Below are 26,340 nucleotides of genomic sequence, written 5' to 3'. Positions count from 1 at the left end.
AATCGTTTCCAATTCACTTCCCTCTTTCTCTCCCCCCCGCGTTTTTGCGGAGAGTTGGTATAGTCCGCTGGAAGGCCGGCCGCTTTTACGCTTCCGTTGCCGCATTCTGGAAAGGACGCTGCGCCCTTCAGAGGCGCCCCTGCCTTGCCGGTACGCTGCTTCCGTTGACAGCTCCGCTTATTCCCTACCGAAAGTTACGGCGGCGGCCGCGGGGTGGCGCGGCCGAGGGACGCAAACGGCGTTAGCGGGCGCTCGCGGTTGACGTGGTGGCACCGGCGGCGGCGGCGGCGGCGGCGGGACGGAGCGCCCGGCCGAAGGCGGCCCAGGACGGTAACGCTCCTTGCGGCTCTCCTGCTTGCCCGGCTCCCCCGGGTCTCTCGGCGGAGGGCGGCAGAAATCCGGGATGCCTGCTTGGCAGTTGAGGGGGGGGCATGATCCTCTGTTGGGCCCCGAGTAGTACTCCAGAGCCCATCCTCCCCATCCTCCTGGCCTTCCCCAGATGGGCTTAGGCATGGTTCCCTGCTGCTGAGCATCATTCAGGGCCCTCCAGGTAGATGGGACTCCGACGCCCATCATCCCCAGCCAACATGCTCCTTTCCCTTTCTCCCAGCATCTCAACCCCCTTTCCTTTCTTCCTATCGCCTTCTGGGCTTATGCAGCTGCGGCTCCCATCATCCCCAGCCCACTTGCTCCTCTTCCTGGACTACAGCCCCCATCATCTCAGGCAGGGTGCTTCCTTTTCGGCAGCTCCCATTATCCCCGGCCATGACCGCCTTTCCCCCTGTCCCAGATAAGCTGGACCTTCCTCCAGCCTGGAGATGGGCTCGTCTGCTTCTCCCATCACCCCCAGCCGGCGAGACCTCCAGATGTGGCACGGCGGTCCAGATGCTTAATGACTAAAAAACCCATCATCCACAAAGCTCTCTCTCTCTCACACACACACACCCTCAACGTGACTAATGCCAACGCTCATTCACAGAGCCACATTGTGTGTTCCTATGTAAGGCAAAATAACCAAAGGGAAGACAGATAGCTCTCGACTTACAATCAGCTCATTTAGTGACCATTCAAAATTACAACGGTGCTGGAATAAAGAGGGACTTGGACCTTAGAAGCCTCCCCAGGATCAAAATTCAGAGGCTTGGGAACCTGGTTCATACTTACGACCTTTGCTGTGTCCCAAGGTCATTGGATTATCTTTGGTGGCCCTCTGAGAGGCCAAGTCAAGGGAGAAAAACTTGATTCGCTTAACAACCGGGTTGCTAACTGAAATCAACTGCAGTGATTCGCTTAACAACTGTGACGGGGCGAAACTCAGTTAACAATTGTCTCACTTGACAACATAATTTGGGGGCTGCCTTGGGAGTCATTAAGTCGCAGACTACCTGTACAATAAAAATAAATTAAACAACAACTGGGTTACTCTTAAATTTCGTATGGGCCATTGTAAAGCTGGTAGGAATCACTCTTTCCGTTTTTCTTCTGCTTTTTTGCGCCACCATCCCATTCCTCTAAGCCAGGGGTCTCCAACCTTGGCAACTTTAAGCCTGGCGGACTTCAACTCCCAGAATTCCTGGGGAATTCTGGGAGTTGAAGTCCGCAAAACTGGCTGGGGAATTCTGGGAGTTGTCCGCCAGGCTTAAAGTTGCCAAGGTTGGAGACCCCTGTTCTAAGCCTCTTTCCCCTCGTTGCCGGTTGTTTTGAGGTTGCCAAAGCACCAAACCGAAGCCACAACTGGGAACCGAAACATCTGGAATTCTCCCCGCCAAGGAGGGGCCAATGAGCGGCTTCGTCTGTACAAACTCCGTTTACTGGTTTTCGATTCTTTCTCTTCAGAGTGGGATCCGTTCCCAGAATGGAGGGTGATCCCTGAGCCCCCTTCGATCGCCGCCGGCCTCTGAGAGCCTCTCCGTACAACCCAAGACTTCGCCATGTGGCACAAGGCCCTGGGTGCGGCTGTGCTGGCCTTGGCCGCCGGCTACCTCTTCTGGCTGGAGCCTGCGTGGCCGGATTTCCTGTGGGAGCATCTCTCGGGACCCTTCCTGTACCCATTTCGGGAGGACCAGGAGTCCCCAGAAGGCAGCATGGCAGAGGCTTGGGATGCCCTCATTACCCGGCCAGCCAAGCAGTGGACGAGAGTCGCTGTGGGGTAAGGATGGATGGGTTAATTGATTCACTTGGTTGATGGAGGGTTGAAGGACGCCCAAATTTAATGGCTATTGAGGTTTCGCATTTTTTAAAAGCACGAGAGATGGTTGCCTAGATCCGTGATGGCAAACCCATGGCACATGTGCCACAGGTGGCCAGCCAAACTTACCTGCCAAACTGCATGTGTGCACCTTCCAGCTGACTTTTGGCCTGTTTGAGGCCAATTTCACCCTCCTGGGGGCTCAAGGGAAGCCTCTGCAGCCTCGGGAGGCTGAAAAATGGGCCTTCCGGAAGTACCGAAACGGGCCTGTTTTTCGGCCTCCCGAGGCTGCAGAGGCTTCCCTTTTCGCCTCCGGGAAGGCGAAAACAGCCTCAAATGGGCCAGAAATCAGCTGGGGGGCGCACGCATGCACAGTGCAGGTAAGGGGGCGGGGTTGTTACGCACGCATGCGCAGGGGGAGGCAAGGCGTATTGCATTGTGGGTGCCGGCATGCAGGCGGGCTTTCGGCACACCACAACAAAAAGGTTCGCCATCACTGGTGTAGGGTCTCCTGCTTGGGCAGGGGGGGTGGGGGTTGGACTAGATGACCTACAATGTCCCTCCCAACTCTCTTAATCTGATCTAAGCCTCCCTTCTCTTCAGGGTCAACGCCTGCGTCGATGTGGTCCTGTCCGGGGTGAAGCTGCTGCAGGCCCTCGGCTTCCGCGGTGAGGTTGGGAAAGACCATTCGGTCTTGAGTTCCGCCGCTGAACTGGAGGAAGCCTTTCTCCATTTTATGGGCAAGGGGGCTGCCGCAGAACGGTTCTTCAACGACGCCGATGGCTTCCACCGCATCGCACAAACGGCGTCCAGTTATCCCGGCGCCCAGGTGAGCTCTTGGCTTGGGCAGGAGGTCCACTGGGCTGAGTTCGTATCGGGGATCGAAGGCCTCTTTCGGAGGTGTGCAGATGGTCCCTTCCATCTTTCCCAGCCACCAGACCTTTTTCCAGAGCTGGATCTTCGCATAATGTGCCAAAGGAGGCCATCTTGAGCCAAAGAAAGCGACTGCCAAATCACTCCCAATGTAATGCTTGGATGTGGTCAAAATGTTCTCCATTTTATTTTGCTTTTAATAAAGGCACTTGGGGATATATGACCCAAAGGGGTGTGGCACAAAGGCAACACAGTCCAATAATCAAGAAGAGTCCCCTTATTAGCTCCAACTTCACTCCCAATGTCCAGGTTAGCTCCTGGCTGGAGAAAAGCTCTTCCAGGAACAGCCTGTGACTCTAGAAAATTCAGTCCAAAACAGGGCAAACACGAACTGTAGCTTAAAGTCCAAACTGAAGTAATTAGTTTGGCAAGACAGGAGCAGGAATTTCAAACTTGAAATCACGACAAAACTCACACAGTTGGGAAGACGCCAGGAACACAGATAAACCATGACGATACAAGATAACAAATTCGCGTTTTCTCCCAAATGTTTGCCGCACGCAGCTTGCCTTTTTTTTATACATTGTGTTTCCAGCTGCAGCTAATGAAGGGAATCAGGGCCCTTTCCTCCCCATAAGCCATGCAACTCACATTGCTCCCTTCTCCGTTCCTATCTGCATGCCCTTGGATGAAGAAGGGGTGGGCCTGGGTCTTCCTCTGAACTCCCTCTCCCTTGTTCTACCTCTCCCTTGTTCTACCTCTCCCCTGCTCTGCCCAGCTTTGCCCTTCCCCCGTTTCCTCCACAGCCAATGGAACCACACTCCCACTCCCTGTCAGTTGTTCGAACTGCCGTGGGGATGAGATTGGTATCAGCAAATCAGCCTTTGTAATTAAACCTCCTTTGGTTTAAAGGATGAAAAGGTGAAACTGTCCCCAGTGCTACAGACAACGCCAGTTTTCCAAAGCTACCTTGAGCCAGTGTTTCTTCAATAATTTCAGGCCGATAGTGAATCTTCTAAAATTTACAGCTATGTAAATTTCTGCAAAGTCATGCTAGTTCTTGGCTGCCGGCCACATCAGCAGCTCTAAATCCCCTGTGAGTTGACAGCTTATTTTATCATTGCTCAATCTCACATTTAATTTGGGACCTGATTAATGGCTTTAACATTCTTCCTTTTATCACACTTGCGTTTACGAGACCGCGGTTCCATACAAACAAACACACAGTTATCTCATTTGTACTTATTTCAGGAGGTTTAGTAGCAGACTGGAATTAGCCGATCGCTTGATGCTCAGAATGTGTTTCTGGAAGCAGAAAGCCTGCTGGTCCTCTCTGGGAAGTGGAGTGTTGAGATTAGTTTTTCTTTTCTTTTTCTTTTAATTGGGTTTACATTCTGTTCTTCATCAGAAGAATATGCCCAGCAGATGACAGAGCTAAAACAAAACTGAAAGCAGCAAGGAACTGAAAATGGTTGCAAGAGTCAGCAAATATGTCAAGGAACAGAAAGCTTGGATTAAAAAAAGATACATGCAGGAACTGAGAGTTTATAATCGAGAGAACTTTGCAAACAACCCTACCTGTTCTCACCATCCTCTTCCCACACCTTCTTTCTTCCATTTTACGTACTTATAAAATTTCCAGTGCAGAAAACTGCAACATTGGAAAATGGCACTGGCCGCAGAGGTGGTAGCCAGCTGGTTCAAACCAGTTCTGGTGTACCGGTAGTGGAAATTTTGACTAGTTTGGAGAACTGGCAAATACCACCTCTGCCCTTGCTGTTATGTCTCCTATATTCCCTGCCGCTCCTCAACTGAGCTAAAAAACAGCACAGCTCACCAGTGTTGACACAGAGGACGGTCCTTGAGTTCTGCATGCGCGCAAAACACACTTTCAGAACCGATAGGAGAAAATGTGGAAACCCACCACTGATTGGCCGCTGAAACGTTATACTTCAATGTAATCAGTTGGTTTTTAAAATGCCACCTATCCCACTTTATGACGGTACTAGCCAAAGACTTAATGCCTCCTCGCTGGAAAGCGGGGTTCAGTGACATCTTACTCTCTTGCAGTTGTATGTTGGAGGAAATGCTGCTCTCATTGGCCAGAAAATCGCATCTCATCCAAACATAAAGGTAAACTTTATTCTTTTGCCTGTAACAGTAAATCGTTTTTGTCCCACCGGTTTTTTGTATGCCATAATGTAGTTTGTGATAATATAGACAAATGACACACGTCTGCTCACTAAGTGCAGATCTTGAGCAACAGAACCCCCAGAAGAACAAACGTGGTTTTGCAGATATGCATGATGGACTTTTATGTCCTGTTTTTCATTCATCAATAGGGAAATGTTTGTACCAGCATACCTCTTCGCCTCTAAATGACCAGGATCAAAATGGGAAAATCCGCTAAGAATGCAGTTAATCTGAGAGAAGCTATTATCGGTCTGTTTCCTTGTAGGTTCTCCTTTGTGGCCCAATTGGACCCAAGCTTCATGAGCTGCTTGATGAGAATGTAATGGTCCCTCCAGAATCACTGCAGGAATTAGATGAATATCACCTTATTTTAGAATACCAAGCAGGTACGTGCCGTTTGAAGATCCAAAAAAAAAAGGTTGTTGGTGGAATGGCGTAAAGGACTAACATAATTAATACATTGTAATTACGAATGACCTTGGCCACTTGAAGACATGTGGACTTCAGCACTCATTAGAATCCTTCAGCCAGCAAAAGCTTCAAGTCATCAAGGTTGAGAAACCCAGCACCGATGTGTCCAGTGAAACAGCCTGGTTGTCAGCAGGACACGATCGCAAATCTACCACTTAACCATTATAACCTTAGGTTCATATTTGATAATCGCAGAATTGATTATGTTGAATTTCTTAATAGGGAAATGCCCGAATGCAAAAATAGCACAAAAATTTAAAACAAACAAAAAAAACCCCACAGTTGTCAATATTGCAGACTTTTAAAAGATGCACTAGCCTGTTGTCCATCTGGGCAGGAAAGCATCACCGTCACTGGCAAATCTGTAATGGGTTTTTCTTTCAAACTTGATTCTGGCTGCTTCAGTGGTATCGACCTGGGAAATGAGAGGCAAATGGTGAAAAGGCTCGGTGGAAATTTGCCAAAGGTAAAAGGAAATTAATTCACGAGATCGGCTTTTTTTTAACCGGACCTTTTTCCTGCCATGTTCACGTTCTGCATTCAGCAATATTTCGAGTCCGCCCACCCTTGAAATTTCCAGTAATGTGAATAGGCAAAGCTCTGCTTTAAAAAGAGAAAGTACAGAAAACCGATTGCCGTGTGATTTACAGTGTTTTTGCCCCAAACTGATGTTTACGGCTATTATTCGCTTCGCAAGTGTGGCATTTGCTTAATGGGTGCAGTGCTTGCTTTATGACCGCTGCCAGAAAGGTCATAATATTGGCTTGGTCAAATGATCGTCATAATTTACAGCCCTAATGTACAGGCTTCCATTATGGTCGTCGTAACATGAGAACTACCTGTAAGTTACTTGACCGGCAGAAGTTCCAAAACTACGAGTGGCCTAATGGCAGACTGTCTACAGAGAGAGTTTATTTCTTTCCTGATAACAGAACCCATCAGAATAGAGCGTCTAGGGACCTTGGAGGTCTTCTAGTCCAGCCCCTGTTCAAGCAGGAGGACTTATACCATTTCAGACAAGGGGCTCTCCAGTCTCTTCTTAGAAACCTCCAGTGATGAGGCACCCACGATTCCTGAAGGGAAGCTGTCCCACTGGTTAATTGTCCTCCCTGTTAGGAAATTTCTCCTTAATTCTAGGTTGTTTCTTTCTTTGATTAGTTTCCATGGTTCGTTGTCTCGCCTTCTGGTGCTTTGGAAAATAAGTCGACGGCCTCTTCTTTGTGGGAGCCTCTCCAATCCTGGAAGGCTGCTCTCGTGTCCCTCCTAGTCTTCCTTTTGTCTATAAGAGCTGTCACGAAGGCAGGATGTGTCTGCAAAGATGCCGCGTAATGGTGGGATTTTGTCTTGGGGGCGGGATTGTGCTCAACAGGTGAAGAATGGGGAAAGCTGAGAGCTCCCAACGCCAACCGATTCATCTTCTCCCACGACCTGTCCAACGGGGTCATGAACATGCTGGAAGTATTTGTATCCAGCCTGGAGGAATTTCAGCCGGACCTGGTGGTGCTTTCCGGGTTCCATATGATGGAAGGGCAGACCAGAGAGCTACGCCAGAGGAGGCTCCGAGAGGTGAGTTCCAAAAGGCTTTGCCTTCTCTTCTAGAAACTTCCCTACAACCAAGGGTGGGATTCTACCAGTTCGGACCAGTTCTATAGAACCGGTTGTTACGATTCTGTGCAGTTCAGAGAACTGGCAAATCGTACCACTGGCTGGCTCCTCCCCTCCCCTCTGGCCCCGCCCAGGAGGCTTCCCTGAGACCCAATCAGGGGTGGTATTCAGGGGGTTGGGGGAGGGAGAAGTGGCTTGAGAGCAGAGCTGAACCTTCCTTAGGATTGAAGCTTCTATTTTTCAGTGCAGACTCAGGCAGCAGATTGCAGAAAGGTAGATCTCTGAGTGAAGCTGTGATTCTGCGATCTGCCTGCCTGCTTTGCCTGATTTGGGGTAAAAGTTGCTCTTTTTTTAAAATAAAAAATTCAATCTTTATATATATATATATATATATATATAAAATATTTACATACATGCCACACCCAGCCAGTCACATGACCACTAAGCCACACCCACAGAATTAGGCCACGCCCATAGAACCCGTTGTTAAGAAATTTGAATCCCACCCCTGCCTATAACTATTTTGTTAGTTAAAAAGACTACAGCTAGAGCTTTAGCGTCAGGATCCTGGCAATGAGATATGCCGCAGTCCAGTCCAGAGAGTGGCAAAGTACGGCTTTGCAGGTAAAATGTAGCCCACCCGGGTTTTTGTGTGGTCCACGAGTTAGAATATTCGGTCAAGCCTGAGCCTCAAGCAGGCTCCTAGGGTGAAAGGAGGGCCACAATGGGTGGGGCATCCCGGGTAGTGGCCTATCAGCAACCTCCTTGCTGGTGCACCAATGTTGTCCAATGGCTGCCATGCTCCTTGGCTCACGGAAGTATTAACCATGCCCGAAAGATGGAGGAAGGACAAGATCTGGTCCCTTATGGAGAAAAACTGCCAACTCCTGCCCTAATCCATTATCCTCGGGGTTGTAGCATCTCCCGACTGCCATGCTGTCAGTGATGGGAGTGGGCATCCAGCATCTAGCATTTTTAGAAGCCCTCTGTGGCGCAGCGGTTAGAGTGCAGTACTGCAAGCTACTTCTGCAGCCAGATGCCTACAGTTTGGCAGTTCCAATCCCACCAGGCTCAAGGTTGACTCAGCCTTCCATCCTTCCAAGGTGGATAAAATGAGGACCCAGATGGTTGGAGGCAATACGCTGGCTCTGTAAACCACTTAGAGGGGGCTGTAAAGCACTGTGAAGCGGTATATAAGTCTATAACAGTCTGGGAAGATGAATCAAAGACTTCCTTGGATGTTCACCCAACCACTCATGGACGCAATCAGCCATTCAATCAGAAAGAAGCTGACTCCATTTGATGGTTCCCTCCCCCTTCTTGCTATATGCCTTTTGCTTCTCCTAATCTGAATTTTTTTGGGTGTGTGTGTGTGTGTGTGTGTGTTGGGGTGTTCCCGCAGGCCGTAACTTCCATTTCTGACATTCCCACCGACGTCCCGATCCATCTGGAATTAGCCGGTATGACCGACCCCGACCTCATGAGAGACATAATTCACCAGGTAAATCACAACGGTGTCCCCTTCAGGAGAGATGGAAGTTATGAGATGAATTTAAAGTTACCTGGGATGCAGCAGACAAAGAGTTAAATTGCTTAATGTGGAAGGAAGGCCTTGGGTGGAGGATTGAGACCTGCCTAATTTACCTGTGGTGAGTCTGGGAAAGGCAGGTCAACACAGACTCCACAGGCCCCAAGTCCATTATTTCAGATGGCCAGGATCTCCAGCTATCTTTCAGAAGGCTTCGATGCTTTGATTCCCAGGGCGGTTTTTTTCTTTTTAAACAAATTTTATTAATTTTTTTAAAGACAAACAAAACATAAGACATAAAAGCATAAAACCTCCTTTCTAAAAGTTACTTATAGGTTTTAACAAGGCAAATAAAACATTATTTTATACAGCATAGTTCCACATTGTCACATGTCCATTTAAGCACATATATACCTTTTCCAAATTTCTCATTATTTCTCCCTTCACTTTTATTCAATTATATTTCTTTCTGTCAAGGTTTTATTAATTCTCAATCAAACATAAACACACAAAATGCAAAGCATAAAACATAAAACTTCTGACAAACAAAACGTAAGACATACAAACATAAAACCTCCTTTCTAAAAGCTGCTTAAAGATTTTAACGAAGCAAATAAAATCTTATTTTGTACAGCGTAGTTCCAAATTATCACATTTCCATTTAAACACATATATATCTTTTCCGAATTTCTCATTGTTTCTCCCTTCACTTTTATTCAGTTATATTTCTTTCTATCAAGGTTTTATTAATTCTCAATCAAACATAAACACACAGAATATAAAACATAAAACCAGACACAGAAACATAAAACCTCCTTTCTGATTCCCAGGGCGGGTTTATGCCTTCACCCCACCTTGGGACACGTTTTAAGACTTGTGGACTTCAACTCCCAGAACTCCCCAGCCGGCCAGGCGTGAATTCTGGAAGCTGAAGCCCAAGGTTGGACGCCCCTGCCTTAGCCTGTAGAAGGTGGACTCCTCCGACGCCAACCTATCGCTTGGTCTGTCTGTTAGCAGATCTTCCCGCTGGTGAACTCCGTCGGTTTGAACGAACAAGAGCTGCTCTTCCTCACCCAGGCAGCCTCGGGACCTCACTCTTCGTTGACTTCCTGGAACGGCGTCCCAGAGGTTGGCACGGTCAGCGACATCCTTTTCTGGATCTTGAGAGAACACGGGAGGACTTCAGCCAGGGCTTCGGATCTCACCCGGATCCATTTCCATACTTTGGCCTACCACCTCCTGGTTACCGTGGATGGGTATTGGGCCAACCAGGTGGCGGCCGTGGCCGCCGGAGCCAGAGCGGCGGGGATCCAAGCTTGTGCCACCCAGACCATTGACGCCAACAAGGTCTTCCTGAAGGCCCCACTGGAGTTTGCCACTTCCAAGGCGGACGGGGCCTCCAGAATCTCCTTAAACCCAAAGGAGCCCATATCGGTGTGGCACCGGAATGGCATCTCTTTCCATTACTCCCCCGTGCTGGTGTGTAAAAGCCCCCTGCGGACTGTGGGCCTCGGGGATGCCATATCTGCCGAAGGACTCCTGTACTCGCAAATCTATCCCCATTAAGCACGGAATAAAAAGATCCAACTCCCAACATTCGGACCAAGCAGGTACAGGCTGGAAGTCAGGAACCAAAGGGGTGGGGTGGGGTGGGGGGGAGACAAGGAATGCTATCCAGAACTTGGGATGTATTGCCATAGGAGCGTTTTATAACGCAACCGTTGGAGAGGAAGGTTCATCCAAAGGGAGCCCTTTGGGCCGGAACGAGAAAGGAAATGTTCCGACCCAAACCTGGTTCTGAGAGACTAAACCCAAGACAAAGGCGGCAGCAGCACAACCTTTTAATGTTTCATTTACGAATCCTGTTTCTTCCCAGATCAAAGGCTGCTTCCAACTAATTAGGCTCCGACAAGAAAGAGCCTTGCCAAGTTTTTGCAAGGCTGCCAAGAACAACAGATGAAGTTCCTAAACAATAAATCAAAAGAGTCTCCAAACACCAACTCAGATATTCTAACATCCACCAGGCTCACGTATCAAACTTCTTTGCTTCCTGCAAAGAACTGCAGCTTCTCAGCTGGCTTTTATCTCTTAAGGGAGGGGCCATCACCTTGCAGCCTTACTCCCGAGTCACCTGTGCTGCTGCAGCGGCTCTTTCCTTCATGCGCACTGGGCACAGGCTCCTCGGGGACCTCTTCCTCACTGCTGCCAGCCTCCACAATCTCCAAAGGCAGCACTCCACTCCTTGATGGAGTCCTCGCTCTTTGAGACCTCAGCCGTCTGCACCTGCTGCCAGCGAACCACAACAGGAAAGTGCTCTGGTTTTTTTTAATTAAGTCCCATTTCATTTGCTATAATTTCTCAAGGGAGACTGTTCGTGGTGCCTGATTGTTCCAGGTGGGATATAGGGATCCTTTTCAGAATCGTATATCAGCCAGGCAGGAGTTTGGAAAAAAAATAATAATCTTTTATTTCTTCACATTTCTGACATAGGAAGACCTGGACCTTCTACTTGTTTGGAAGACTGAATATATTTTCCCTTGAATGCCCCTACTTCCAAAGGTGCACCAGCCGTATTTCTTTCACCCGGGCAATGCTAATTCCTTCTTTTTTTCTTTTGTGGTTGCTACTTTCGAAGGTCTTTCCTTGGCAAGGAGATTCTCAAATGTCCGGCGGTTTTAATTCCTCTTTAACAGGGAAGGCTGGGGGCAAGGACTAGATAGAAGAACCAGCTATATTTCTGCTGCCTTCTAAGCGTAATACAGAACAAGTTGCAATACATCTGTGCAAAATGCCGAGGTAGATCTTGGCTCCTAATAAGCAACCACAAACAAACGTGTTTTTTTTTTATAAAAAAACTGAAGTTTGCTTAAGAAAACTGAGCATTTCTGGGTTGCTATAATTAGCATAAGGTCTTAAGGGCTCCCAGGAAGGCGGACTTCAATCATTCATTCCTTCTGTTTCTTTGCAGGACGGCCTAACAAAAGCCTCTGATGTACGAAAGGTTCAGCCCTATGAGTAATTTACAATAAATAAGAATCTGCCGGTAGCCGGGCCAAAGCCAGCCCAGGTGCGAGGCTCGGTTGCGAAAATTCAGATTTAAATCTGTGCTCGGTAATTCCCACTCCGCAATGTTAAGACTTCAGCGGTTGTAATTTATACGGTGGCTGCGAGAGGGAGAGGAGGGATTTCACTCCCAGAGGGGAAGGGCGAGATAAAACGTATCACTAACAACGGACCCGAAATCTTCAGGCCGGCATTTGATTGGGAGAGAATGGGATTCATGCTGGCAGACCTCAATAACGTACAGAGTTACAACCCTCGGCTTACAATCACGACGGAGTCTGGAATTATGGTTGTACGTTGTAGTTAAATGGGTCACCGTGTGGCTGTGCCCGATTTGGGGAAATTTTTTTGTGGCGGTTAAGCAAATCCGTTTGATCCAATGGGTGGGGTGTTTTTTTGCCAGAAAGTAAAGGTCCAAAATGGTCCAAAGTCACCAAAAAAAATTATGGTTTACGTATCCATAGAATGCGAGAATTGGCTGTCAATGCGAGGCAGTTGCCAAGCGGCCAAAATACAGTCACATGTCTGGGAAGTCACATATTGGAACTGTAAATCGAGTCGTAAGTACCTTTTGTGGGGCCCGTCATAACAGATAATCAGAGTTGGAAGGGACCTTATAGGTCATCTAGTCCAACCCCCCCTGCCCATAAATTCAAGTGATCGTTAAGCGTCAATTCATTAAGCAACGTACTGTGTTCCGTTGACTTTTCCCTTTTTATTTTTAAATGCCATTGTAAACTTACTCAGACTCAAGGTTCAATTCGAAAAAGAGCACCTGCTGACACCTTTTTTTTTCCTCAGACAGTATGTTTTATTTATTCGTTTTCAAAGCGGGGGGTACGTACGTCCCTCTCCTCAAGTTGAATTCACACCAAAATTCTGCATTCCCATGAAACGGACACATTATTTTTTTAAGACTAGAATAGATGTTGACTTGAAACGCTTCTTTGCATCCTATTCTGGGAAATTTCCCCCATCTTTTCACCGGGAAGCAACGATATAATGGGTCTCATCGGGACTGCGGTAGGAAGGGGGACGTTTAATACATCGAAGAACTAGCAGCTACAAAACTTAGAAGACTTGAATATGTGTTAGTGTGCGTGCGCGTGCGTGCAGTTGCTCTTTTTTATATATAAGAGAAATGGTGTCAGTTAAATGGGCAGCTTCCTTCTAGTTTCTGTGCTGCTTATAACAATGCACTGCTTTAATTCCACGGGGGCTACTAAGTGGTGGCTACGTGGGAAAAAAACCACTCCATTATTTCCGTGCCTTGTCTTAGTTCCTTTTAGATTTCAGGTCTATTCCATCTTGTTCAAACCTAGCCAGCCTCTTTTTCTTTTATTTTTTTTTAAGCAATTTAATCCTAGTTAGAGTCATCCAGGCTAGATGAGGAGACCCTGTCCGTGCTAATGTCCCATTCACACGTTTCCTTATCTGTGGCCTTTCTGTTTTACTGCATTCCTTCTACTTCGGAATAGCTAAAGTTTACTTGAGATCTTTTCAGGTGTATTGTTTGTACCCAAATTGGGGGTGGAAAAAAAATGCACATTTTTCGCAGATCTTTCGATAGCTTTCCCCTATCCGTTTCACGAGGACAGTGTATCTCAACATTGGCCAAAGACCTGTAGATTTCAACTCCTAGAACTCTGACTGAGGAATTTGGCAAGGTTGAGAAACACCACAGTAGAGCGAAAGCCTCCAAACTTGGAAACTTTGAAGACTCGTGGACTTCAACTCCCAGAATTCCCCAGCCAGCTTGGCTGGCTGGGGAATTCTGGGAGTTGAAGTCCACGAGTCTTCAAAGTTTCCAAGTTTGGTGAGCCTTGCACTAAAGCAACCCTAGCTAAAGATTTACATACCTTTCTTTGCCCTCCTTAACGTGATCTCCAGGTGTGGGGGAGTTAAAACTCCCAGCTGACACACCTGAGGTAGAAATTCTGTAGTTGCCCAAATATATTTGAAGGGGAGAACCCAGCTACGAGGTGGTGGCCCCAGATGACTGCTGAAGAAATTGTAATTATAGATTGATGAGCTTTCCTGAATCCCAGGAAACCCTGAATCCCAGGAAACCTTGAATCCCAGGAAAACTTGTTCCTGAGGTTCCCTTGTACATAGTGTCTGCCTGATCCTTTTCATTCAAATCAAAATTGATTCATTGCGATCATATTACCCGAGTTCTCAGGGAGTTGTTGGCCGGAGGTCCAAATGTAGGATACAGTGCTTTAAACTGGGTAGAGTAAATGGGTAAAGCAGGGGGATCCAACCTTGGCAACTTTTAAGTTCTGTGGACTTCAACTCCCAGAATTCCCCAGGCAGGTGGCTGGGGAATTTTGGGAGCTGAAGTCCAGAGGTCTTAAAAGTTGCTGAGGTTGGATACCCTTGGGGTAAAGTATCGGCATCCGTTTTCTTGGTGCCGGGCAGTTGTGAAACATACAGTTGCAAAACTCAACCGTGACATCGAAACTGCATTCTTTCTTTCTTTCTTTTTCTTTCTTTCTTTCTTCCTTCCTTCCTTCTTTCTTTCCTTCCTTTCTTTTTCTTTCTTTTTCTTTTTCCTTTCAAATTTTTCTTTCAAAATTTCTTTTTCTCTTTCTTTCTTTCCTTTTTTTCTTTTTCTTTCTTACTTTCTCTTTTCTCTCTCTCTCTCTCCCTCCCTCCCTCCTTTCCTTTCCTTTCTCCTTTCCCTTCCCTTTCCAATAAATAATAGCAGGGATTGAGTGGACCATATTAGGAGCCTTCTCTAAAGAGATGTCTTGAATAGCTTTTCTTGCCAAAGTATTCTGCCTGCACAGTTCCTATGAAATAAGTATTTTTTTAATCATGTACGAGGTCTCAATTATATATATATGGGTGTAAAAAAATCTTACGATGCTGTGCAAGGATGTTTTCAATAAATGTTGTTTTGCATTTACAAAAGTGGCCTCTCCTGTGGTTTTTTTTTAAAAATATACTTCACAGAGATCCCCAAAAAGCTAAGGGAATGAGATGCTACTTCTCGCTAAAACAGAGAAGCGCAATAGCAATAACTCTTAGAGACTTATATGCTGCTTCAAGTGTTTTACAGCCCTCTCTAAGCAGTTTATAAAGTGAGCCTGTTGCCTGAAACAATCTGCGTTCTTCTTTTACTGACCTCGGAAGGATGGAAGTCTGAGTCAACCTTGAGCCGGTCAGGATCGAACTGCCAGCAGGCGGCAGCCAGCAGAATTAGCCTGCAGTACTGCATTCTGACCACTGCGCCACCACGGCTCTACGGTTTCAAAGAAAGGAACTTTAGTTTTCTAAACTTACCAAGAAATGTGACTGAAGCTGAGAAACTGTCCGCCCGGCACACAATGAGCCACTGCCTTTCACAACTTCAGCTGAGTTCCTGTTTACATGGAGAGAAATTACTGTTCTGTCTGCTTCACTGAAATCTCGTCTATAACATTCCATGTGTTGGCCATGGTTTCAATGTCCAAGCTTCCGTTTGCTCTATCCGAGTTTAATCGTGATAGGCTGAAGCTAATTCCTCGACGTATGACTATAATGGAGCCTGCGGTTGTTAAATGAACCATTGTTCGCTATGAGCCAGCAAAACGCTTTTAAATCGTAATTAGGACCGTAGGATGCTCCAAACACCTGCAAATGGGGGCCAGCTGCCGATTGCCTGACATGTCATGTGAAAGCAACTTGGGGAGGGGGCACTGGCTGATGGAAATTCAGACCTGGGTTGCAAATATTGCCGGGGGGGGGGCTGTCATAGCTTCAAATGATCACAAAGCAACCCAGCTGTATGTCAACTGCATGGCTGGCTGGGGGAATTCTGGGAGTTGAAGTCCGCAAGTCTTAAAAGTGGTCAAGGTTGGACATCCCTACTGTACTGTGATATATTTTCCGAGTTAAAAGCAGGATTTTAATATACCTAAGATAGTCTGGTCTCTGCTTTCCCTTACAGGTGTCCCAGATTTCCCCCAGGAAAAGCTTTGCTCAGGGTAACATATATGAAATTCTCTTGGTTGCTTCAAGCAGTTGTAACTAATTTTAGGTGTGCCACTAGCTGGCTCAAATGTGTGTATTTCCCCAAGGGTAATTTCTGCTTGCTGTTGAGTTTTCCAGCCGTTTTATATTTCTGAGAGGTGTGGACAGACATCCAAAGGATCCGATGCTTTCATTAAAGCAACCAAACAGATGCCGTCACACTGCTAGCTCTGCCTCTTTTGTGCCTCCATGCAAGAAGAGGCGTGTACCAAAAGGGTGGGAATTAGGGCACCACACTTGTTTCCTTATTTCTCATACATCCGTACCCCACAGCTACTTCTGGTTGTGCACCAGCCGAATGACCATACTGTATTCACGGTGTAAGGGAGTTCAATAACATCGGAAAAGCAATATATAGAAGGGATTTTAGTCAATTCATCACATGTTTATTTATATAAAAGAATCCACAACCCATCCAATATACATACTTCTCAATTTTAGTCTTATGTTCTGCCCAAGCGAGCACATATGTAGTTCTACTACGTATCTAGTAGTAAATGCCACTACTAAGTGATTGTTGAAGGAAAAATCAATCTGCTCCTCCTCCCACAGGGTTTCAAAGAAGTGGCAGGAACCAGAGAAATCCTACAGAAGCAGCTGGGTTCCATCCAAGTTCAACAATCCCAAACAAAGTTATTCGCTTAAGGAATATACTAATAGATGCCTCTGGTTCAACAGAACAGTTGGGTGGTGGGTTCAGAAATTGCACCAGCAATAGCACTTAGAGCTTATATACCACTTCACAGTGCTTTACAGCCTTCTCTAAGCAGTTTATAGAGTCAGCATATTGCTGCCCAACAACCTGGGTCCTCATTTTACTGACCTTGGAAGGATGGAAGGCGTATTCAACCTTGAGCCGGTCAGGATTGAACTGATAACAGTCGGCAGAATTAGCCTACAATACTGCACTCTAACCACTGCGCCACCATGGCTCGAAATGTTACCAAAGAAGTAACTCAGCCTCACTAACTATTTTTATTGACTGTTTCCTAGTATGATTTGATTGCTCATTGCACCCCGGGACTATCATTAAGTGTTGTGCCTGATGATTCTTGACTCTTGACGAATGTATCTTTTATGTACACTGAGAGCATTTGCACCAAAACAAATTCCTTGTGTGTCCAATCACACTTGGCCAATAAAGGATTCTATCTAGCTATCTAAAAACTATGAAAATATTAGACTAGAAAGGGCTTATACTCTCAAAATCCAGAGACATCTCTTAGATAAACTCACTTCTTTAAACTTAATAAACTCACTTTTCTTCCTGTTATGAAGGGCCAAGAGCTTCCAGGGGAAGCTGCTTAAACCCCGTCCCGTTCTTTGTGGCATCTTTCATTAGCCTACTATGTGTGTGGAATGTTAAGGGAAACAACACAACCTCTGAGAATCTCCTCAGCTAATTGTGAGCCAAAAGGACTGCAGCGCTCTTTGGTCTGGTGCAAAGTTTGTAGGATACCAAATGCACCTTGTCCCTATGCATCCAGTAGGTTGAACGGGCTGCTCTACAAGCCGTTCCAAGTTGGCCGTCTCGTCAAGATTCCTCGGCTCGTTCAATGGGCTGAATTTGCTCCTGTGGTTTTAGAGTAGATGAGAGCTCCTCAGGAAGGGGACGTTGGTTGGGTTTAGGCTCCAAAGGTAAGGAAGGAACCTTGGCCGGATGAGTCGAGCTTCCAATAACTGGAGAAGGAGAGAGCACAAAGCAGTGACACCAATATTCTTCTCTTCCAGTTTAAAAAGTGGCGACATGTGTATTGATATTATCACTTCCTTTATGATGCTGGAAGGTCAACATTTATGTACTTCATTCTTGATCTCCACCGCTTAAGTTTATTTGATAGATCTGTCGTGCTTTCTCATTCCCAAAGGATCGGAAATTTGGCAAAGAACCTAAACTTCCACGGAGGTGTGAGACACCTGGATGTCCTTTTAGGATTGATTAATTTGTATTTTGTATTCCTTAGCTGTCCATCACCGTCAGAGACGGGGATGCACTGAAGGACCCAACCAGGGCTTATAACTCAGTCAAGAATTTTCCACTTCCTCATTCTCCCCTGCCACCTTTTTCTTTTATTGGCTTCCTTCTTTAATGAAAAAATTTCCCTTAGATATATTTTTACAACTCTGAATTTGGTTCTTAAATCGCTCAGCTGCTTCTCCTTCCCATACTCCGTGGTTGCCACCTTGAAGGGGCCCGTGCTGTAGGCTTCCTTTCTACTTCCTCCTGTCAAGCCTTCATATTGTCTCTTTCTCCCTTCATATTCTCTGCTTCCCTGCCATCAACAAGACAAAAGGGAAACCTTAGGCAGGAGGGATTCCGCTCTTATCCTTCCCTTTCTTTGAGTCAAATGAGCTCTGCCGCAGTCATGCTTTTTTTCACCCTTTGCGTTGTGTTTGTGGCCCCAGCTGTGGCTGTGGTTTTTAACCATTCTAGGGGGGGGCGGGGGTCACTTTTGTGAGATGGGAGTTGATGTGCTTTGAAATAGTTATTTATTTAAAACATTTATTTATATAAGCCGCCCATCTTACCATCAACTCTGGGCAGCTCCCAATCAAAATAGATAAATAAATATCCGATACGAAGGGGAAGAAGACATGGCTATAGAATCAAGATACAATGCTCTACCTATCTCTAGTTAGGGTCACCCTTCCTTTTAATCCAGGCAGGGGAAACACTATATACAAAGATGTGACTAAACCAGGGGTCTCCAAACTTGGGAACTTTAAGTCCTGTAGACTTCAGCTCCCAGAATTCCCCAGAAGTGCCCACGTCTTGGCCTAGTTTGGAGACCCCTGGGCTAAACCAGCCAACCAACCATTACTACGACAAGTCAGGAGCCCTTGAAACCAAGCTTGACTTGAGTAGCTCCCAGTTCTCAAGCGTTCTTGAGAAGAACCGAGAAGGCAGGATGGATTCTGCTTCAGTCAACGAGGGCCAGAAGACCTACCTTGACTCATGGTCTTTGCGTAGCCAGCCGCAGAAGACATTGCCTGCCCCAGAGCTTGATTGGAACCCAGTGGCTGGGTGCTGGGTGCAGCAGCCCCTCGTGCCTTCGGTTTTGAGTCTCTACCAGGTTTAGCCCAGATTGCAACCTCTCCAAGCTGTAAGGAAGAGCCCAGTCTCTGGGCTATGTCCACCATCTGACCACGTAAGAGCAAAAGAAGAAGGAAAATTGAATGCCTGGTCCAATCCTGTGGCAGATTTTACCTGAGCCCTGCGCCATTTTTTGCCTTTCACTGAAGGAAATAAGAGAAGCGTGAGAGATGCTTATATATCCATTCAGAAGAAGGTCCCAATTTGGTTGGCGGTTGCCAGAAGCCGTTTTAATATTTGAGGGGGACACAAATTGAATCCTCTGGCTTGGATAAGGTACAGGTTTAAGGCGCCCACTTCCAACACCCACTTCTCTAACAGAAAACCTCTGATTTCAGTCAACTGCTCTGTGAAAGTTTCCCATGAGTAGTTTACAATCAACATACCTCGGGGTCAAAATCCAGGGTGCTCTCTTTTAACGCATGGACCTTTCTTTGCATCTCGTAGTACTGAGCCACAGCCTCCTTCTTATCTCCTTGATTGTATAGCAGGATTGCGTAATTCAGACTGATGAGTGGGTTGCCCCTGCAAGGCAGAAGAAAACCTTGAAATAACAAACATTGGTTTATTGGGCCGGCAAATGTCAAAAAAGTAGACAAACGTGACCAATTGCGTTGTAGTCACCAAATACTTTCACACAGAAAGCATTACAGAGGCTTGGTTTTTGTGATCAGGTTTGAGGCAGTGGATCAGGGTAAGGATAGGAAGAGAGAGAATGATAGGATAGCAGAGTTGGAAGGGACCCTTGGAGGTCTTCTAGTCCAACCCCCTGCTCAAGTAGGAGACCCTATGGCTATCCAGTCTCTTCTTAAAAGCCTCTAATGACGGAGCCCCTACAACTCTTGAATGGAATCAGTTCCACTGATCAATTGTTCTCACTATTGGGAAATTTCTCCTCCGTTCTAAATTGGATCTCTCCTTGGTAAGTTTTCGTCCATGGCTTCTTGTCCTGCCTTCGGGGGCTTTGGAGAAGAAAGTGACCCCCCCCCCTCCTTCTTTGGGTCAGCCCCTCAAATATTGGAACACTGCTATTCTGGGAGTTGAAGTCCACAGCTGTTAAAAGTCACCACAGCTGGACACCCCTGCTTTAGTAGCACTGGTTTTCATTGAGTTCAGAGGAAGCCCTCCCTAAAATTCAGCAGAGAAGACATACGTGTCCAGGGACGAAGCTTTCTGATACGCTAGCCTCGCATTTTCAAGATCTTCAAGATTTGTCAAGGCAACTAAAACAAATAAAGAAAAGAAAAGAAAAACCAAACGGAAGTATTTATCTTCCTAACGTGGAGGAGCACTGAATTATTTTACCCTTAACCCAATGACATTTTCAATTTAAAGAATGAACGTCCTCCCCGCTCGTAAAGTGAAATTATCTCAGCACAATTGTTTTAAGAAGATCATTAATAAGATCTGTATGCCTAAAGTACTATATCAGTGGCTACTGGGTATCGTAGCATAGCAGATGTTTCTGGAGGCCAGGAATCAGGATTTTAAGTAAGGAGGACAGGTGCAGGATTGGTACCTGCTAACAACATGTAAAGTTCTGCCAACTTGGGCTGGAGATGGACCGCTGCGCTGATGAAGTGGAAGGCAGAAGCGTATTGGTGCATGGTCAGGTGGACCAGTCCCAGGTTGTACAGGGTCTTCCAATCAAAGGGTGCGAGGTAGTTTGCCCGTTTCAGGCAGCTGATGGCCTGTGGAAGAACATGGTTGGGTCACCAGAGGAGAAGACTGGCATGTCCCAAGGCCACCTTCTGGACCTTGGCTCCCCCTACAATAACAACGCCGCCCTTCTCCAAAAGAAGCCCTAGACTTTACTTTGCAAACCCTGGCAAAGGTGAACGTAACGAGAAGTGATTCAATCTATTAGGATTGATCAAACCGTTGAGAGGCAGTTTGGTGTAGTGGTTAAGGTGCCGGCCGGGAGACTGTGAGTTCTAATCCTGCCCTAGACATTGAAAGCTGACTGGGTGACTTTGGACCAATCGCTAGGAGATAGTGAGTTCTAGTCCCATCTTAAGCCTGAAAGCCGGCTGGATGACTTTGAGCCAATCACTCTTAGCCAAATCCACCGCACAAGGTTGCTATTGTGGCGTAGGAGGAGGAAGAGGAATTCTGTGTGTTTGCTGTGTTGAGTTACTTCTAGAATAATAAAGGTGGGATTAACAGGTAACAGATAATCAGAGTTGGAAGGGACCTTGTAGGTCATCTACTCCAACCCCCCACCCCACCCAAGCGGGAGACCCTACACCATTTCTGACAAATGGCAGTCCAATCTCTTCTTGAAGGGCTCAAGTGATGGCGCTCCCACAACGGGATTTGGCAGTAACTTTTCGCTGCCACGCCCACCAAACCACGCCCACAGAACCGGTAGTCCAAAAAAAAAAAAAAAAAATCCCACAACTGCTCCGAAGATCATGTGTGACACAGAGACCGTAGTTCATTCGTGGTCTTCTTCTTTTTTTATTCTTTTTTTGCTGGAGAAGGGCCAATCAAGTGTAGAATATATAGCTAAATAGTTCAGGTTTAAATAGAAAGAGGTGCCAGGGCCGTTAATTGCTCGGTGGGGAAACGAACCCTCTTACAACGCGGACCCCTGGCTTGGAACACATCGAACCGTGTGTGTGTCTCTCTGTGTGTGTGTGTGTGTGTCCAGTGAGGCACACAGCCCCAAACCCTCCCAAGAACAAGGTTGGAGGGTTCAGTGACTGAGGGCTTCTGGCGCCTGGTGGAGGGAGTTATTCGCAAATCCTTCCAATCAAGGAGGCTCCGGGGAGAAGGTGCCGGAGGCAGAAAAAACGCCCAGGGAGATTTCCTTCCGGAGCTGTCCCAGCTTCAGCAGCTTAAGTTTGGGACCTTTTCTATCAATGGCTAGATAATAAGATATAATAATAGAACATTTAGAAACTTAGGATATAATGAATATATACTTCTTCTTTTTTTTTTCCTTTGATACTGTCTTTATAAAATTTTATTAAGAAAGGCTTGGTATGACTTTATGATTCCTTGTAAAATAAATTAAGTAAATTATAGTTATCTCGTTAAAGTATGAATTAACAAAATTATAGTCAAATGATTGTTTAGTAATGATATCAGGCTATATAATTGTTGGTTGATAATATGAGCTATTATGTAATACAACTACAATGGCGACTGTGAAATGGATGCACACAAAAAAAGTGGTAAACCAACCGATACACTGTCTGTAAATTTATGAAGGAAAGGATGATGCTTTTATGTTTTATGTTTTATGTGTTTTTGTTCGTTGTTAAAGTCAATAAAACTTTTTTTCCAAAAAAATAAATAAATGCATGGGGAGATTTAAGAAGCAGCAGGGGTCCCTTCCTTTGTCTGTTTCTTATTTTCTCCAAATGTCGGGGCAAGCAAGATAACACCCTCCTCCCCTCTCCGTGTGTGTGTGTGTGTGTGCGTGTTTGTGTGTGTAGAGCTCCCCCTTCTCCCTAGCCAGAGGCCTTGAAAGGAAAGCAATGCACCAGGAAACAGACAAAAGTAAAAAAAACAAAAAAAAAACCAAACAAAAAACGGTGAAGGAAGGGTCTCCGTCTCTTTCTCACGACCAAAGGAGCACAGCGACGCGAGAAACCCAGACGGATAGTCCTCGAGTTACAACCATCCGGTTAGCCACTGTTTGAAGTTACAACAGCACTGGGGGAAAAAAAAGGTGACTTAAGACCGACACGCGCACAGCATCCACACGGGTCATACGATCAAATTTGGGCCGCTTGGCAACTGGCGTGTATTTATGATGGTTTGCAGCGTCCTGGGGTCACGTGGTCGCTATTTGAGCAACCTTCCCAGCCCGCTTTTGGCGAGCAGAGTCAATGGAGGAAGCTGGATTCACTTAACAACTGCAGTGATTCGCTTAGCAATCATGGCGTGGTGGTGCAGTGGTTAGAATGCAGTACTGCAGGCTCATTCTGCCCACTGTCAGCAGTTCGATCCTGACTGACTCAAGGTTGACTCAGACTTCCATCCTTCTGAGGTCAGTAAAATGGGGACCCAGATGGTTGGGGACAAGAGGCTGACTCTGCAAACTGCTTAGAGGGGGCTGTAAACCACTGTGAAGTGGTATATAAGTCTATTGCTATATCCTTCCTTCCTTCCTTCCTTCCTTCCTTCCTTTCTTCCTTCCTTCCTTCCTTCCTTCTCTCCCAGTGGTTAGAATGCAGTTTTGCAGGCTAACTCTGCTGATTGCCAGCAGTTCAATTCTGACTGGCTCAAGGTGGACTCAGCCTTCCATTCCTTCTGTGGTGGGTAAAATGAGGACTTGTTGGGTGGCAATACGCTGGCTCTGTAAACCGCTTAGAGAGGGCTGTAGAGCACAATGAAGTGGTATATAAGTCTAAATAGAAAAGTCATAAGTTGTAGCTATTGATATGGCAAAAGAAGTTAACAACTCACTGAACAACCGCCTGGCTTACCAATGGAAATTTGGGGCCCAATTGTTGTTGTAATTCAAGGACTACTTATAGACACCTCCCCGCCATGGAGGAGAAAGGATCAATGGGAAACAGAGGGAGGCAATTTTTGTTCTTCCTCCTCTCGAAACATACGGGGGGAACAAGGAACAGGAAGGCAACATGCTCACCGCCACGTATTTCTTCTTGCCGAAAAAGCACATCCCGATGTTGTTCCAGAGCAGGGGGCTCTCAGGAACGGTACAAGCCACGATGCGGTACTTGCTGAGAGCCATGTCGAAGTCCCCGTGGGTTTGCATCATACTGCCAGCTGCCAAAATGGCCTTTGAAAGACAAGAAGCCCAAATGAAGTAGGCCGGAAAGAAGAAAACCTTTAACAGATTAACAGAATTGGAAGGGACCTGGTAGGTCATCTAGTCCAACCCCCCGCCCAAGCAGGAGACCCTACACCATGTCTGGCAGATGGCAGTCCGATCCCTTCTTGAAAGTCTCCAAGTGATGAAGCTCCCACAACATCTGAAGGCAACTTCTGTTCCATTGGTTGATTGTTCTCACTGTCGTATTTCCAGGTTGAATCTCTCTCCTTGTTCCGTTCCCATCCATTATTCCTTGTCTGGCCTTCAGGTGCTTTAGAAAATAGCTTGACCCCCTTCCTCCTCTCTGGGGAAGCCCCTCCAATATTCGAAGATGCTCTCCTGTCTCCCCTGGTCCTTCTCTTTCCTAGACTAGAAAGTCCCAGTTCCTGCAACCGTTCTTCATATGTTTGAGTCTCCAGTCCCCCTCATCATCCAAGTTGCTCTTCTCTGCACTCTTTCTCGAGTCTCAACCTTCTTTTTTATAGTGTGGATGCACTATAGTAAGTAAGTGAATATGGCATAAGCTCCATATTTTCAAGAGGCCAAAACAGAGAGGTGTTGTCTTTAAGATTCAGGAATGCATCTGAAGAGGCAGACACATTGCAAAAACCTATGGCCCAAATGGCGAGAAAAGTACGATGATACTACGAACCGCATTCTTGCAGTCTGGGAGCTGGAGAGAGGAGGAAGGCGGTTCACACTCTTCCATTATGCTTGTTGTGTAAAGTTGTTTATTTACATGCATGCTGGATTTTTGTGGGGAGATGAGCAAAGTTATACAAAATGCAGGGAAGCAATCAGAAACAAGAAGCCAGGGGAAACCTTGGCATGAGGTAAGCGAAATAAAAGGAATTAACTAAATCTAGTGTTGACCAACACCGCTTACCATACCTCTCCCTATCAAGTATGCTTGCTTTTACTTAATACAATGAGCATCTCAACTCTATTCACCCACGTGTTTAATGGAAATTATTCGCTTTCCTTTGGCTTATCAAATGTTTTGAGATTCAAACCGCATCAGTTCCTTCTCTGGATCCAACTATACCCAATATACTTCTTTTATGCTATGCATTCACTTTTGACTCAGACTAACTTTACTGTCATTTTGAATGTACACTAAGCTGCATACATTAAAGTGAAATTTCGTGGCATGCGGCTCTCAAAGGGTCTCCACTTCTCATATGCACTACATAAACATGACAGAATAAATAAATACAAAATTATGTATCAACCGACTTATATGCATTTACCACCCTTTCATTCTGGTTCTCTCGTTTTACGACATGCCCCCAGCTACCCCATTCTTGCTGCATCCAACGTATTTTCCCGTTGCTGCTAAAATACTCAGCTCTGATTTCCATGTAACAAAGGGGACAGAAACCCGTTTCACACATTGCTATTTTTTTTTTTTTGCTTATTTTAGGAAAAAAAAAACATTCATCACTCTGAACGTTTTTACCCTCATTTGCACATGTTAATATTTCTGTTTCCCAATTTTTGTAAATAGCCTAGCAAGATAAATCAATTGACTTGTCATTTGTGCATAACGTGCAGTTATTCATTTTCTAACCTCTAACACCACCACATTTGTACATTTCATCCTAAATACATTAAACCAACAAGGGGATATATGACATCTTAATTCGGTCTTAGCATCAAGCCATTTTTTTAAGCAAACCATGCATTTTCACGCCTCCTTTTACTTCCACCTTCGACTATTCCTCGATGTATTGAGCAATTAACTTCATACATTGTACAAAGCACTCAAAACTTAAGCTTGTCTTCCTATGCTCCAATTTACCTTATAGTTGCAGGGATCAAAGGTGAGGGCGTTTCCAAGGTACTCAAAGGCTTTCTGATAAACCTCAAGCTAAGAAAGGAAAAAAAAATATGTAAGGGACGTTTTATTTAGCACTATGGATTATTTTACTGTCATTGCATCCAGAGAGAGGCATTCCTACACATTATGTTTTGGGTCTTAGAGTTTTCAGGCTACAAATTAGTAAAATAATTACAAATTAGTACAAATTACAAATTAGTTTGCCGGTAGCTGGTGCAGACGGCAGCGGAATCAAACAGTGAGGAAGAATGGGAACCAGTCAGGGAGTCTGGAGAGGACTCGGATCCTGTGTCCGATGCGGGGATGAGGCCGGGACCATCTGGGAGTGGAGTGCTGCCTTTGGAGCCTTCAGAGTCGGCAGCAGCAAGGCAGAGGAACAAAGGGAGCCTGTTCCCAGTGTGCGTATGCACAGAGCTGCCAGAAGAGCAGCTAAAGCAGTAGGGTAACTCGGGAATAAGGCTGGGAGGTGATTGCCCCTCCCATCAGGGATAAAAGTCAGGCCAAAATGACGAAACCGGTTCTGAGTCATCCTCGAGCTCTGTGTACTTTGGTTGTTTTTTTTTCTGGTACTTCAATTGGTTTCTTTTATAGTTAATTGGATACTTCTGTCTTTGGCAGCATTCCACAGAACTGAAAGGTGTGTGCTTATCTTGGGGAACTGTTTAATATTAGTTCC

At 46.0% G+C, this 26,340-nt stretch overlaps 2 protein-coding genes across 6 annotated transcripts in view; one reads left to right on the top strand and one right to left on the bottom strand.

Annotated features, from left to right (window-relative positions):
* The first annotated feature begins 212 nt into the window (after positions 1-212).
* On the top strand, positions 213-14,837 carry ADPGK (ADP dependent glucokinase). Of its 2 annotated transcripts, none has more exons than XM_026709976.2 (8): positions 213-330; positions 1,837-2,149; positions 2,792-3,017; positions 5,132-5,194; positions 5,520-5,640; positions 7,095-7,291; positions 8,733-8,831; positions 9,876-14,837. In XM_026709976.2, the coding sequence occupies exons 2-8, from the start codon at positions 1,932-1,934 to the stop codon at positions 10,422-10,424; spliced, it is 1,473 nt and encodes a 490-aa protein (XP_026565761.2). In that variant the 5' UTR covers positions 213-330; positions 1,837-1,931; the 3' UTR covers positions 10,425-14,837. The 2 variants fall into 2 exon arrangements, with proteins under 2 accessions (XP_026565761.2, XP_026565758.2); XM_026709973.2 differs by having other exon boundaries at positions 9,873-13,151.
* Positions 14,838-16,302: 1,465 nt separating this feature from the next.
* The window catches only part of BBS4 (Bardet-Biedl syndrome 4), a 37,568-nt gene continuing 27,530 nt past the window's right edge, over positions 16,303-26,340 (bottom strand). For all 4 annotated transcript variants that reach the window (XM_026709968.2, XM_087941504.1, XM_026709970.2 and 1 more), the window contains 7 exons: positions 25,626-25,694; positions 23,639-23,791; positions 20,552-20,723; positions 20,186-20,255; positions 19,419-19,557; positions 18,887-19,079; positions 16,303-17,618 (listed from right to left, as the gene is read on the bottom strand). In XM_026709968.2, the coding sequence (XP_026565753.1) occupies positions 17,473-17,618; positions 18,887-19,079; positions 19,419-19,557; positions 20,186-20,255; positions 20,552-20,723; positions 23,639-23,791; positions 25,626-25,694 (942 nt within the window). In that variant the 3' untranslated portion in view covers positions 16,303-17,472. The remainder of the gene's footprint in view (positions 17,619-18,886; positions 19,080-19,418; positions 19,558-20,185; positions 20,256-20,551; positions 20,724-23,638; positions 23,792-25,625; positions 25,695-26,340) is intronic.

This window comes from Pseudonaja textilis, chromosome 13 (assembly GCF_049901715.1).
Source record: "Pseudonaja textilis isolate UNSWEBS1 chromosome 13, rPseTex1.2, whole genome shotgun sequence".
In the NCBI taxonomy this organism is placed as follows: Eukaryota; Metazoa; Chordata; class Lepidosauria; order Squamata; family Elapidae; genus Pseudonaja; species Pseudonaja textilis.
Note: the sequence above shows the minus strand (reverse complement) of the source record. Positions and strands in the feature narration are given on the sequence as shown.